This window comes from Leopardus geoffroyi, chromosome A3 (genome assembly GCF_018350155.1).
Source record: "Leopardus geoffroyi isolate Oge1 chromosome A3, O.geoffroyi_Oge1_pat1.0, whole genome shotgun sequence".
Taxonomy (NCBI): Eukaryota; Metazoa; Chordata; class Mammalia; order Carnivora; family Felidae; genus Leopardus; species Leopardus geoffroyi.
In genome coordinates this window covers 46,593,599-46,608,346 of record NC_059336.1, presented here as the reverse complement: position 1 = coordinate 46,608,346, position 14,748 = coordinate 46,593,599, and the positions used below count along the sequence as shown (strand labels likewise).

Below are 14,748 nucleotides of genomic sequence, written 5' to 3'. Positions count from 1 at the left end.
GAAGACAGATTTGATGGACTCTTTGTTAACATCCCTCAGTTTTCCACCTGGAGACCACCACACACCGACGTTATAAGCTAGCTCTGGGCATCTCTGTTCCCTGCATAGCAGGTGTCAGCAATATGGGCAGAAAAACACAGAAGCCTCTCTCCAGGGCATCTGCTAGACAAAGAGACCCATTCTCATAAGGGCTACAAATGTGAGGGTCTGCCTTCAAATTCCCTTGTCCAATTTTGGGCACAAAACACTATTTTCACCCAAAGAAGCTATTCATCAATGATCCCAGAGTTTACATTTGGAGGTGGTGTAAACCCAAAAATACGCTCTAGATTTGGGGGTTTAACTGTAAACAAAGATTACAGAAAAAAATCCAAGAAAAAAGAATAAAATGCAGTAATAATTTTCCAAGATCACCAGCTCCGCAGGCTTGAGTGCAGCCTCAGATTTCCCTGAAGTAACTAAAGATTTCTGGGAACTCACTCTACCGCCCAGGAGAGCAGACTGGAGAGGCACTCTTTGTGCTTGGCACTTAAGATTAAGAGCTTCATTTTATAGCTCTTCTTTGCACCTGTTGAATGGGTTCCTCATCCCCACCCCCACCCCATATCCACTCTTCCCTTCTCTCCCACCCTCTTTCTACAGCATCATTTTTCCATCCTTAACCGCCATCTAAGGACCGTTATCCAGTGAACACAGACCCAGGATAACTTGTAATAGTCAAGTCAAATGCTTATGTTTTTCCCTGCAGTAGGGCAACATTTTTCATCTCTTATTTTCCTTGGCCAGATGGAAGATGTCATTCAGGGAACCCCAGGTGTTTTGAAGATGAAAAGGAAGGTAGGGGGCCTGACTCAGTGCTTATTAACCACAGAGAGAATTTGGTTCACTTCAAGAAATAGTAAAATAATGGCACGGGAGAGACAATGACTCTTAATGAATTCATAAGAGTAAAATGTGAGGTGACCAGTCTGGGGACATGCAGTCCTGAGGCCTCCTTCCAGAGGAGAAAAAACAAAACAATTGTTTTCTATTACTACACAGTATTTACCTCCCTTTCCTGAAGCACACAGGGCAGCTCCAATTTCATGTCCAATGCCAGGATTGCCTCTGTCTGAGTGCCTTGGCTCCCATTTAATTTAAATAAGGTGGGTGACATCTGACACTGGAGTCCACAGTCAGGTTTGAGGTAGGACTAATCTCAGTTGCTCCCTCAGCCAGGTGGACTGTTCCAATTGCATCTCTGCCCCCTTCAAAAAAAAACCCTCCCTCAGGAGTCAGGGAGCTCCCATCCTCAAATCTCACAGGGCCGAAAATCTTCAGCTTTGAAATGCCACCTTTCCTGTTCAGACCAAAGTCCCATGGAACGTATCCACCGCCTGGAAAATGAAACAGCCTCCCAGGCCCTCTGAGGAAAAAAAAAAAAAAAAGGAAACAGAAAAACTACAGAAATAAATCCCAGAGGCTGTCTCTAATCCTGGACAGGTGGCACCTTGGCACGGGTGCACTGAAATCACTTTCTTCCTAGGCCGCAGAGAGCTGAACCCCTTTCCCAGAAAGACCAACACCCCTCAATCTGGAGGGGGTAAGCGTCCTGGGGGCGGAGCCTATAGCCCGGGGCGAGAGGTCTGTGACCTCCCGAGAAGTCGTGCTATCGGCCTTGGGTCGGCGTATCTAATGTAAACGCTGTTTCACACATAAATAACGTGCCACATCTGGCCCTTCGGTTTTATGGCGTCTTAGCGACCGAGCAATTTATAGATGGCGACCTTGTTAACAGCAGCCCCGGCTCTAGGCTGCAGGGTCCAAGGCACGGTTGCGACCGAGGAGGGGCAAAGAAGAGGAGATATCTGGGGTCCCAATCTCCAGCTCAGAGGGACGCTAGGGAGAGGGCATCTACCCGCTTGTTTGGGGGGGGTCGGGGCCGAGGCAAAGTGGCAGCTCCCTCCCCCCCGAAGCCCGCCATGTGGCAGCTGAAAGAGCCATCGAAGCCCAAGTGTGTTTGCGCTCATACCCAATTTATTACCGCTGAACATATGGCCAATATTTTGACTCACGTCAGTCGGGCAAGGAAAACAAACAGAGCGCGCGCGGCGCTGGGGAGCGGCCCCCTCCGCGGAGGCTGCGCGGCTGCCTCGGGGCCCGGAGTCGGGAGGGTGGGGCCGCCGGGCCGGGAGCCGGAGCCGGGAGGGGGAGCGCTCGCCGGCCGGCCGCGCAGCGCCACTGCCCGAGTGCCCGCCACTCCGCAGCTTGGGATAAAGAGCGGCCGGGGACCTGCGCGCTGGTGGAGCCCTGGCCCCAGCGGCTCGGCCGCGCTCCAGGTGAGCCTCCCGCTCGCATGCGGGGCGGGCGTACTGGGGGGCGCGAGGAACCCGGCGGAGCCCGAGAGCCGCAGTGGAGTCGGCGTCGCCCCTCGCGGTCAGGCGCGGGCCTCCGCTGCTGCCGGGGAACGGAACGAGCTCCAGGCGCTGTCTCTGCGGGCCAAGGGAGAGGGGTCTTGGGGCACTGACGTCCGGCCAGGCTGTGCCAGGCTTTGAGTCCTCCGCGCACCCTCTGGAGCGCCCCTCCCATTCGCGGCGCCCGACTGGGCTCTGTCCCCAAGCCGTGGAGTCCGGAAGCAGCAGGTGGGCAAGTGCAGGGCGTCCGAAGTCATCAGCGGACTCTGCTGGTCTAGGGGGGCGGAGGCACTCGGGGAGGGGCCGGTCCCTCCCCTCGCGCCCCCAGACGGTAAAAGTTTTACCTGCAGCCTAGGCCAAGTGCTCCTGACGCCGTGCGCTTTCCCGCGGAGCCGCTGAAACGGGACTGCCCGGTGGGGCTGGGCAGGTGCGCGGCCGGGAGGAGGGGAGGTGGAGGGCCGCGGCGGTGTTGCAAGCCCCGCCCGGGAGGGCGCGCGGTGGGGGAGGGGCGCCCGAGGTTGGGGGTGGGGGGTCCGAGTAGGTGGAGGGCTAGATAAAGACGCGCCTTGAAATGCTGCACGGCTGTAGTCGCGGCGCCGGGAGTGGGAGGCGGAGCGGGCGCTCAGGGCGCCTCGCCAGCCCCCTCTCCACTGCCGGGTGCCGGATGCTCCGGGGCTGCCCTGGCCGCCGTAAGGGAGGGCGCGCCTCTGCACCCACCTCCGCCCGGTGAGTCTCCTGCTGTGAGCAGTGGGTGGTCGGGACTGGGGGTTAAGGCGGAGGCAGAAGTCCCGAAGGTAATTTGGAGGTGGCGCCTAGTGGAGAAAGGGGTTCTCCGGCGGAACCGGACCGCAAGGTAGCAGAAGGAGGGTAAGTGGCGGGAGTCGCAGGCAGGAAGGCCCAGCGCGGGGGAGCGAGCCGTGGTAGGGGGGAAGAGAAGGCGGCCTAAGCTTGGACTTTGAGGGGGCGAGTGTCTCCCGGGCCTCGCCGGGCACCAGACAGTTCTCGTTTGCGTCAGTAGAGATCGCCAGAGGATCAGAAATGAGCCTCTGTGGGGTCTGCTGAGGTCCTGGTCTCCCAGGGGCGCCCCCTCAGCTCCAACCCTTTCCCCCAGCCACACACAAACACCGCAAGGAGCAAGGGGCCCTTTGGTGCGCCTCTAGCGCCTGCTCCACGCTGGTGGCGCCGGGGGGGGGGGGGGGGGGGGTGAAAAGAGGGCGTTGCGTCTGGAGGAGGGTCGCAGACCTCTGGTGCTCAGATTGAAGACCTGAGAAGGAGATCCCTAGGACCCCTTCCCTCCAGTGCCCTCGCAGATCGGTTCCTCGTCCTGCCTGGCCCTAGCCTGTTTCAGCGCAGGCTGAGAGCATGGCTTCCCTGCGCCGGCAATGACTACATTGCACATCAGCCCGCCCGACCCAGCGTTGGGTGTTGAATACTAACCCATTAGAAGAGGCCGCTTGTTTTTCCAAGTCTTGTGGTAATGATTTTGTCACGTGCTAAGAAGTATATTCAGATAAGAACGTGCTTTCAGCGTCGTGTTTCTTTGAGAAACCCAAATCTCCTGCATTGAAATCGCCCTTATCGGGGGGAAGGTCGGGCTTGGCTGGACGAACGTTCCTGAAGGCAACACTGACGCTGTGTAATCTCATTGTAACATATTTAATCATCAGAGCAGCGCGAACGAATAAAGCAAAGGGGTTCGCCCCGGGGGGACGTGGCGTTTGGTTCCCCAATAAACCAGTGACAATGGATTGGCTGGGACAGGCTCATTTGGCCCAAGGGGGGCTTAGAGCTGCGTTTTTAAAGAAAATATTGGAGGGAGGCCGGTTCCATTTTGTAGCGTGCCCCGAGCCACATTTCGTGTTCAATTTAACATCCATGAAAGTTAAACGGCTTTTCTCGCCTTTTATTTTATTGGATGCATTTTCAAAGATGTCATTAAAGTGCATTTATCAAAGTCCTAACATATGTCCTCGGGGTTTTACGCCCACACAATGAGGCTGATTAATAGAGAAATCCTAATTTCTATTACAATTTATGTCCTCGGGAGATAGTTGCCTTTCTTTCTTTCTTTCTTTCTTTCTTTCTTTCTTTCTTTCTTTCTTTCCTTCTTTCTTTCCTATTTGAGGCAGATAATTGGGAAGTGTTATGTATTTCACCTTGAAAAAAAGACTAGGGGAAGATAGTTCACTAAGATGCCTGCTAGCTGCCCCCACAATTAATTGCAGGGGAAATCCAAGCTCTAGGTGCCAAGATCAGGTCTTCTTTCCTTCTCAGAGTGGCTACTAAGTGGGGGGAGGCGCTTTTTCCCAGACACAGAATCTGAGCTCCTTCTCTGGGCCTGGAAAACTTATCTGTCCAAGAAGTCACCTTCTTGGTGACTTGGAAGGATTGTCCTTCTGGGTCAATTTTCAGAGTTAACATACTATTAACCAAAGAAGGAAAAAACTCACCTTATGCTTGAACCCAAAGGGGACTGAAATTTTCTTTCCCTTCTCATTAGCCCCCACTTTCTGGCCATCTGGTCCAATGGCTGTGGGTCTCTCCTGCCAGAGATTTGCCCCTGTGGTGGCCTGGCCTCAGAAAGTTGTACTCTGACTGGGCTTTAGGCCTCCGCAACACAGGCTGCAAGGACTCACTTTCCTTCTCCCAGGAGCAGAAAGCAATGCCAGTTGGTGCTTGAACCCACCAGAGAAAAGCCTGACTTTCAGTTTTCTGGTTAGGAAACGTCTCTGCTTGGGGTGGTACCCTGGGCCACACACCTCGACTTCTTTCATCGGGAGGTCAGAGCTCACACCTTGCTTCCTGCAACCCCCACCTGATATCCAAGCCGCCATCGGGCAGTTTGGGAGGTGTGCCTCTTAAAGGTGAGCGTCTTTATCTCCCGGCTCAGGGACCAGACTGGGCGACATTTTCCTTCCCCCACTGATTTCGAGTGCACGCCACGCTCCGAGTCTCCAACCCGCGATAAAATAAACCTTCCCCCTCCGACAAAACCTTTGTGTGCGCGCCTCTAATCCTCGCCAGAGCAGGAAGGTGCAACGCGCTTTGTTTCGGGAGTGAATGAAGACAAGCGCTTGCACCTTGGCGCTAACCAGACAATAAATTAATCCACTTGAAGGTTGTTATCCGAGATGGGATGTGCGGGGAACTGAGAGCTCAGCCACATACTGTACCAGGGAAGGAGTTTCTTTTCTACCTCTTTCGCTCCAAAAAGGAAGAAGAAAAAGAATGAAATCAAACAAATCAGTGTTTCCAAATAAAGGGGAAAGACCTTGTATTTTTAATGACTGGAGGCGATTTGTGGGTAGGGAGGGTGAGGGGTGCCACCTAGCGCTGCGGAAGCTTTGGGCTCCTCAAGGCCACCCCTCTTTAGAACTGACCCACAAGGTGCTCCCCAGGACTTTTTCTGCCCTAAACTCCCCTGGAGGACGCACGCAAGCTGCAAGTTTTCACCAGCCTGAAAGGGGAAGGATGTGAGCAGAGCGGGCTCCCAAGAGGCTCTCTAGCCCAGAACGGAGATGGAGAGGTGTGGGGGCGGGGCCGAATGCCACCCCAGCACGCCCACTTCATCAACGGGCACACCAAGCCGGGCTCCCAGGCGTGGGGTGTACCCAGGCCTCTCCTCACTTTCCACAAGTATCTTCCTTTCTTGCCTGGTTTCCTGCGTTTTGGACCTCACCCCTCCCCCAGCCGGAGGGACGGTAAAGCTGCGTTGTGGGGCAAATGAGAAGCTGGGACGCAGGGCGCACCAGGGCCGTCCACATGCTCCGGAGCTCAGAAAAGGCGCTCGTGTTTGAGCTACCTGGGAAAGTAAACAGGTAAACACTGGGCCGACTTGGAGGGCCACTTGTCCTGGAGTGGGGCCACTTAGCCTGTGTACATTCACCTCCCCTCCTGGGCCTCCGGCGATTGTTTAGCTCCCCAAGCCGCCCTCTCCAGCCGCCTGCGCTTCAGTCCCTCCGGAACCCAGAGCGGCAGAGGGAAGCTTAGCCGCCTGAGAAACCTCCCAAAGGAGGTTCCGTCTGGCCTCTAGGGAAAAAGATTCCTTTGTCCCTCTCCCCCACCTGCCCTGGGGGGGGGGGGCTGCGCTTCCCTTTGCACCCATACTAAACGCCAGAAGAAGGAATACAGACTTCTGAGATTTCTAGAGCACCTGGAACCCCAACGCTGAGGATGAACACCAGGGACAAGGACTTCTAGCTGCCCTGATAACCCTGGCAAGGGGTGCTAGTTGGTGCTGCACACCAAAGACACCCAAACTATCTCAGGCCTAGAACATGCTAAGATCAAACTTCCAGCACCCATCTCAACTTCTTCCCCAAGTTTGCAGCCGCAGAAGGCCCCTAGCAGAGCGCTCACCAGTCCTTCACCGCCAGCAGAGCTTAAAGCCCCAACCCAAATGTGGTGGAACCAGGACAGTGTCTTCTCCTGGCTGCAAGATGGAACCTGGAGAGAATTTATTAAAGTACCCAGTTGGGGAGACTAGAGCACATCCAAGTACAGCTGAAACTGGTGCCAGGCGACACGCATTGTTTAGAACTGACAGGGTGTGGGTAGTGGGGATATTAATAAAGGATTCTAGAGATGGGACAGGGGTGTGGAGCTGGGTCTTCAGCTTGCTGGGCGCATGGGATCTCCCTGGACACGAGATCTCCGGCTGGAAAAGGCTGGGCAAGGCCAGGCTGGGGTGCTCCCAAAGAGACCTCTTGAGGAGTCCTTGGAATGCAATCACCTGTTTAATTTGTTTGGAAAGGTGCGTTTGGTCCTGGGCCCCGGCTCGTCCCTGCTGCACAAAATCGGGTAGAACTTGGAGCGTGCTTTGGCACAGGACTTGCCCCGGGCAGCCAGCTGGTCCGGCGCCGGCCTCCCAGCGTCCGCAGGCCACTCCTGGGGGACTTGCATTTTATGATCTTCCTCTAACAAGCAGAGTTTCTCCCCTTCAATTATGAGCCTCCCAGCGGTCTCCCTGCGCCTTTTCAATTGCAAATGTCAGCGCTCTGGAAGCGGACGCGGGAACCACACGGGCGACGAAGCGATGGGGAAAATGGACTCGCGAGGTCCCAGGAGAGAGACCCTGAGCGCAGAGGCTCCGGCTCCGCGGGGAGCGGAGCGCGGCTGCTGGAGGCGAGGCGGAGGTTCCCGAGACCAAGGGAAAGAAAAATGCGAGTCCGAGCTGGGGTGAACGTGGAGGAGGAAGCTGATATCCAGCCACTGGCCTGTGCTGGCAGGAAAAGTGTGGCCCCGCCAGTGCTCCTGGAAGGGAACCCTGTGACTTGAGGTGTGGAAGTTCTCTGCCTAGTGGAGACCAAGGGAGCAGTAACGGTTGGGGAGCTCAACCTTCCAGAATTGAGCTAGGGGTCTCCTTCTCCAGGCCCCATTGTCAGCACTCCCTCTCCATGATGAATTCCCAGGAGCCTGGATTCCGGTGGGAAAATAGTGGTCTCTCAGGTGCTTGGCCTACCGTGGAGGCTCCCAGGGAGAAGGGAGGGGCCCAGACAAATGAGGGCAGGATGATTACATCTTGGGAGAAAGGCCCTCTAAGTTGGAGGAAGGGAGGGAGACTTTGGGAATGGAGCTAGGTGGTTCCAAGGTGAGGAAATGAGCGAACTCTGAGAGGGAGCCTGGAGGTGACACACCCCCCCCCCAAGATGGCTCTGAGGATGTGCAAAAAGGGACACTTCTTGCCAAAAGACCATTTTTCACCTAACCCAAGAATTGATTGACCTGGCCCAACCAGACTCATTTCTGGCCCTTCCCCATCCCTGGAAACTGCACTAGTCCCCAAGACACCCCCCTCCTTGGGAGAGAGGAGCAAGGGGAGGAACCACAGGAGGGTATTTTCTGCAATGCTTGCGTTGAGGAACTTTCTCTCACCAGTTATTTATTTAGCAGTGGACTAACAATGGCTAGGGGCAGGCCCAGCCTGCCTCTGTTTCCAAACTCAGCCCGCCTGCCTCCCCCCACCCCCCAACTCCTGGAGAACCAACTTCCTCGCTCCGACAGGACAGGGCAGAGAGCTCCCACGTGAAAGGGGGGAGGGGGAGGCAATGGGGAGAGAGGCTGGGAAAGACAGAGACTGGAGAGAGAGAGAAGAAAAAAGCACGAAAAGTAAGGGGTTCGAGGAACACGATTCAAACCAGTTTCTAATTCTTGCAGGGAAAAAAAGAGGAAGGAGGGGGAGAAAGGAGAAAAGAAAAAGTAGGAGGAGAAAGAGAGGAATGGGGAGCGTCGACATGAAGGGGTTTCCTTAATATTGTGGACGGATTCAGAAATGAATGAAGAGATAGTCCATTGAAAAGGGTTGAACGCCATGACAACTAGGAACAGCCTTAGATTTATTCCAAACAGTTAGGACACGTTGAAAGAGAGCGTCAATCATGTATTATTTCGCCACTGAAATAAATGCAAAAACCGAGCCGGGACAAAGGCTTCCAACGGGAGCGGGACATTTGTCTACATTTCGCTCATTGTCCGCAGCTTAGCAATCGGTTTGTATTTGTGTTTGCCCGGGTCCGACCACCCAGGACGCGCCGACGAGGGGCTCGCTCTAACCTGGGCCATTGTCACCCACGTCACATACTGGGGGCGAGGCAGCCAGGGCTGCAGAAAGCCGCCGAACGGCTCGAGGAGAGCCGCCCTCGCCGGTCGCTGGCAACCCGGGGGCGGCAGGGGCGAGGCGGCCGCCGCAGCTGAGCGTGGAGCAGACGGGGCGTCCGCGCGTTCCGCTCCGCGCCGTGGGGCTAAGGGCAGAGGGGAAGGCGAGACCCGGAGCTCCGCGCGCGGCCCTTTCTGTTCCTTCCCACCCCACCCCCACCCCCGGGCAAAGCACCTTCAAGACGCATTTCTGGGACGGACAGGAGCCTCAGGTAGCAAACCTTACCCCTCAACTGCTCCCTCCCCGACAAAAAAAAAAAAAACTGGAAAGAGGGGCGGGAAGTACTGCTTTGACTTCTCTTCCCCAGCGCCCCAGAGAAGGTGCTGCCCCAGGAAAGTTCAGTTCCCAGGCTGGCGAAAGGTTGGAAACTTCACACAAACCTAATGCCCGCTGGGAGCCTGGAGCTAGTACTCCCATTGCGCTCCTGGGGTGACTAAAAGGAGACGAAATTTAAGGACTTGCTTGAGAGAAGAAAACTCCGAAGAAAACAGCACCATCCGCCTACCCTGCGACCCCCTCCCCCGTGGCTTTCGGGGTCCTCACCCGGGCTGGATACAGCGCCCCTGTCTCTCCACTCCTCCCCTCTCCCTTCCTAACGCTCCACCTCTGCTGGAGGCTGGAGAGAGAGGGGGCTGGAAGGTCGAGGCATAATAATGGGCAAGAAGGGCTCGGGGCCGTCTGCCCTTTCCTCTACCCGCGGCCCGCGGCCCGCGGAGCCCAGAGGCGGCGGGGCAGGGGACAGAACCCAGCCCAAGTTCGAGTTCCCTACCCCCCACCCGCCCCTCCCTGGGCCGCCCGCAAAGCAGCGAGTGAACTGCGCAGTCCTCCCGGGCCGCTTAGAAAAGGAAGGGGGTTGGGGAGAGAGAGGCGGAGTGAAGGAAATAAATAAGTCTTTAGCAAATAAAGGGTGGCTGGAGGGGGGTGGGGTCGTTTGGTGGTGGCTCCGGCCGGCCCCAAGCCGATCCCTCTCCTGGGTTTCGGGCTCTTTCGGCGTTAACTAGAATCAATTACTTGCCTTGTCATTTCTAGTACTCATCCTTAAGCCTCAACCAAAATATTGACCTAGGAGGCTTACAGAAGTTGGGCTCTTGCCATTTGAACCGGATCTTGTTTAGGGAACCACCAGCGATGAGGAGGAGAGATTTCCGCGGCTCAGCCTTCGCCCCCTCCCCCTTTTCCAAAGGCACCACAAATCGCCAATTTTCTGGCTTGCTGGGGGCGGGCGCACGGGGGCGGGGAGGTAGGAACCGGTGAATGTTAAGATTGGTTTTTTGAGTTTTGGGGTTTTTTTGGGTTTTTTTTTTTTTTTGCTTTGTTTTTTGTTTTTGGTGTGTGTGTGTGTGTGTGTGTGTGTGTGTGTGTGTGTGTGTTTGCTCCTCTCGGTTTCTGTTTTGTTTTCTCTCCTCCTCCTCCTCCGCTTTTTTAAAGATGCAATTTGTTAAAACGGCCTTTTCAAGTGTGTGGACTCGCGAGCGACGCGGTGGTCCTTTGTATGTAAATACTGGGTAAAAAAGGCTCGCCCCGTCTTTGCAATTAATTGACACGTTACACCTCTCATCTTGCTCTAGAGGGCCGTTGGCTGGGAGCGCGGAGCTCCCCAAAACCCACAATTTCACATCTGCAAATACTGTCTTCATCCACTTGACTTCCAAGACCCGCCCACACGTGTCCAACCTTTGCGTTTTAATGTCTCCCCCCCTTTTTTTTCCACCCTTCTCTCGCTCCCTCTCTGGCTCCCCCTCCCTCCCTCTCTTTCCCTCCCTCTCTTTCTCCCCCTCTTCTCCCCCCTCTCCCCAGGTTCGTGAGTGGAGCCCAGCCTTATATGGACTGATCGCTCGGGCAATGGCCCATTTTTTCCTCGCCACCAGCCGCCACCGCGCGCCGAGCGGCCGCCGGAGCCCGAGCTGACGCCTCCTTGGCACCCCTCCTGGAGTTACAAACTAGGGCCCGGCCCGCAGCGCTCGGCGCACTGGCCCGCCCAGTCCCCGCGTCCATTTCAGCGTGGTTTCAGAGAAGACACAGGCGTTGCTTTTGGCCTTTTTTTCTCCCCTACCCTTCCTTATAGTTTCTTTCGCTTTTTTAAAATAATAATTATCTCAATAATTAAAGCCCACCCCCTCCTCCCCTCCCCCTATCCCTCCCCCCCCATACCCCCTCCCCGCCCCAACTGGGGAGCGCCACGAATTGACCAAGTGAAGCTACAACTTTGCTGCATAAATTGCGGGGTCCTGAGCCATGTCGCTGACCAACACAAAGACGGGGTTTTCGGTCAAGGACATCTTGGACCTGCCGGACACCAACGATGAGGAGGGCTCGGTGGCCGAAGGGCCAGAGGAGGAGAGCGAGGGGCCGGAGCCCGCCAAGAGGGCCGGGCCGCTGGGGCAGGGCACCCTGGACACGGTGCAGAGCCTGCCCCTGAAGAACCCCTTCTACGACAGCAGCGACAACCCATATACGCGCTGGCTGGCCAGCACCGAGGGCCTCCAGTACTCCCGTAAGTAGCGAAACTTGGCCGCTGCGGCCGTAGCGCCTCTCTTCCCGTGTCTGAAGCTCGGGATGGACACTGGGGGAGAAAGGGGAAGGAGCCATCTAAACTCAGACCCCTCGCCCTGCTCTTCTGGAAAGATTTTTAACACTTGTTAATGATGCCCTAGCTCTTTCCCCCTTTTCAACCCCCCGCCCCCCCGCCCATCCCCGTACCGGAAAAAGACTTGGTCTCGGATGTTTTTTTCAAAGCAAGAAATTGGGGAAACGAGGGGGAGGGGAGGGGAATACCTCCCAAAGGGCTGGTTACAGAAGTCAACCCAGGACTGATGGCTCCGGTCGGAACCCTCCCCCCCACTCCCCCCATCCCCACAGACAGGAGAGACTGGCCTGGAGCACTGGAGCGAGCCAGCGAGCCTCGGGGTACGGGTAGAGGGTGGGGGAGGCTCCCGGTAGCTCGGGTATAAATAGCTCACCCTGCCCCCTTGCAAGATCATAGAGGACGCTTTGTGCGGTGCGGAGGGTGTCCAGAAAGTCCGAAAGCAAAAACGAAAGCCCCCAAAAACCTTCCTTAAATGGCCGAGCCGATCAATGCCGGGATTGTGGGGGTTTTCTTTTAAAAATCTACCCACGTTCCTCCGGAGAGGAAACTGCTTAAGGGGGCCGGAGCCCTTAACCCGCAACGATCTTCTCCGCGCGCCACTCCCCCCAAATATGCACCCACACTGTGAGAACCCCTAGAAACGCGAGTCTGGAGCCCCCCACTCAAGTCGTTTTTCCTCTTTCCCCTGGGGGAAGCCAACGGTTTTCTCGTGCAGGGATCAGGGCGGGGGTCAAGGCGAAGGCAGTAAGGCCAGGCTTCGCGGCGCCGAGGGCCGAGGGCGCACGGAGGATCCCGGGCGCTCAGGGTCTGGCTGTGCCGGCGCGCGGCCTCCAGGCGCCTGACGCGCTTCTCTCTCCCCCAGTGCATGGGCTGGCGGCCGGCGCGGCGCCCCAGGACTCAAGCTCCAAGTCCCCGGAGCCCTCGGCCGACGAGTCACCGGACAATGACAAGGAGACCCCGGGCGGCGGGGGGGACGCGGGCAAGAAGCGGAAGCGGCGGGTGCTCTTCTCCAAGGCGCAGACCTATGAGCTGGAACGGCGCTTCCGGCAGCAGCGGTACCTGTCGGCGCCCGAGCGCGAGCACCTGGCCAGCCTCATCCGCCTCACGCCCACGCAGGTCAAGATCTGGTTCCAGAACCACCGCTACAAGATGAAGCGCGCCCGGGCGGAGAAAGGTATGGAGGTGACACCCCTACCCTCGCCGCGCCGGGTGGCCGTGCCCGTTTTGGTCAGGGACGGCAAACCGTGCCACGCGCTCAAAGCCCAGGACCTGGCAGCCGCCACCTTCCAGGCGGGCATCCCCTTTTCGGCCTACAGCGCGCAGTCTCTGCAGCACATGCAGTACAACGCCCAGTACAGCTCGGCCAGCACCCCCCAGTACCCGACAGCACACCCCCTTGTCCAGGCCCAGCAGTGGACTTGGTGAGCGCCGCCCCTCCGAGACTCGCGGCCCTAGGCCCAGGCCCCACCCCGGCGGCGGCGGCGGCGGCGAGGAGGACTCGGTCCTTACGGTGGTTATTATTATTATTATTATAACTATTATTCTGGAGTCGAGCTGACTCTTGGCTCCGTTGGGGAGGCGCCGGGAGGTTGCCTGAGACTCCCTGGAGTGGCAGATTCCATCCACGCAGCTCTGCCCCATCCCTCTCTCTTTCGGAACCTTTGGAGAGGGCTGAACTCTAAGCCGTGTTTACAGAATGTTTGCGCAGCTTCGCTTCTTTGCCTCCCCCCGGGGGGGGGGGAACCAAATCGTCCCAGCGCTAGCGTCCTCACTTGAGAACGAGAAAAAGACCAACACATCCCCCTCCCCGCTTTTGTGAATTTTGTAAAATATGTTTGTGTGAGTAGCGATATTGTCAACCGTCTTCTTCTAAAGCAAGTGGAGAACACTTTAAAAATATAGAGAATTTTTTCCTCCTTTTTTTTTTTTATAAGAAAATGCTAAATATTTATGGCCATGTAAACGTTCTCACAACTGGTGGCAGATTTCGCTTTTCGTTGTAAATATCGGTGGTGAGTGTTGCCAAAATGATCTTCAGTGCGGGCCTGTTCTCCCTCGGGGCCCATCTCCTTTCTTTGTGGTTTGTTTTTGGTTTGCTTCTGTTTGGTTACTCCTGCTTTCTTTTCTTTTTATACTTTGTTCAGTGCAAACATTTCTCAAATATGAAAAAGAAAAAAATGTGTAGGCGAGAAGCCCCCTGCCCCATCTCCGGGTCCTGAGCCCCGGAACTTGGAGCTCAGCGGTTCCGTGCGGTTCCCCAAGAGCGCCGGGCGCTGAAAGCTTTCGATTTTTTAAATAAGAATTTTAATAAAAATCCTGTGTTTAAAAAAACCAAGCCCGGCCCTCCCGTTTGTCTTACTTTGTCGCCCTGCGCCGGGCCTGAGGCCTCATCCACGCTTCCCCTCGGGGCAGGGAACCGGGGACTCCCAGGGCGCTGGAGAGGCTCGCGAAACAGGCCTCGCCCGGGCGGGCTGGCCAAGCCCCGCGCCTCAGATCCCGGGCTGGGGCGGGAGCGCTTGGCCTTGGGTCTTCGAGCTGTCGACCCGAAGCCCGAGGTCGCCTGCCCTCTCCCGGGCCTCTAGCGCCTCCTGAATCGGGGACCGCAGCGTCCTGGCTTCGGGAGGATAACTGACTTTGGAAAACGCCATAGCAAAGGGAGCAAGCCCCCCTCGCTCGCCCAAATCTACGAGTGGCTCCTTCAGCCTGAGAAGCTGTTGAAGCCACTACACTCGATGACTTTCACTTTGTTGCATTTGATTTACCTCGCGCGGAGAAGGGGGGTGGGGACGCTGAGGTTGAGACTGGTCGGCTTTCTCTCTACTCCCCACCCCTTTTTCAAAATCCGCTGACTGGAGGCAGCTTAGGAGACCGCTCCAAGATCAGGGCGAGGAGCGGAGAGGGGAGCTCGAAGTTTTGGCAATAAGAAGGAACGCGGGGACCAGGGCGTGGGGGAGGGAGGGAGCTGCTGCAGCCTCCTCTAGGCTACTGGGCCCTGGAGAGCCTGGGAGCCCGAGTCAGTGGCAATCCTTACAAGTGGAATCTGCCGCCCCCCTCTTTCACCCCCCCCGTCCTTTCTGGGTTTCCAGCCCCCAAACCTGGGTCTGGAACCCACA

The 14,748-nt window shown here is 56.7% G+C and overlaps 1 protein-coding gene across 5 annotated transcripts; it reads left to right on the top strand.

Moving 5' to 3' along the window:
• The first annotated feature begins 2,189 nt into the window (after positions 1 to 2,189).
• NKX2-2 (NK2 homeobox 2) lies at positions 2,190 to 13,970 on the top strand. 5 transcript variants are annotated; one of them, XM_045445474.1, is made up of 4 exons: positions 2,200 to 2,318; positions 5,114 to 5,257; positions 10,846 to 11,542; positions 12,498 to 13,970. In XM_045445474.1, the coding sequence occupies exons 3-4, from the start codon at positions 11,284 to 11,286 to the stop codon at positions 13,058 to 13,060; spliced, it is 822 nt and encodes a 273-aa protein (XP_045301430.1). In that variant the 5' UTR covers positions 2,200 to 2,318; positions 5,114 to 5,257; positions 10,846 to 11,283; the 3' UTR covers positions 13,061 to 13,970. The 5 variants fall into 5 exon arrangements, with proteins under 5 accessions (XP_045301432.1, XP_045301430.1, XP_045301433.1 ...); XM_045445476.1 differs by lacking the exon at positions 5,114 to 5,257 and having other exon boundaries at positions 2,190 to 2,318; XM_045445477.1 differs by lacking the exons at positions 2,200 to 2,318; positions 5,114 to 5,257 and adding an exon at positions 3,013 to 3,119.
• Positions 13,971 to 14,748: the final 778 nt, after the last annotated feature.

Bases quoted from the DNA above. Each gene is read 5' to 3' on its own strand.
- NKX2-2 (XM_045445476.1), top strand. From the start codon at position 11,284: ATGTCGCTGACCAACACAAAGACGGGGTTTTCGGTCAAGGACATCTTG. The intron at 11,543-12,497 runs GTAAGTAGCGAA...TCTCTCCCCCAG, and splicing joins CGAGGGCCTCCAGTACTCCC to TGCATGGGCTGGCGGCCGGC.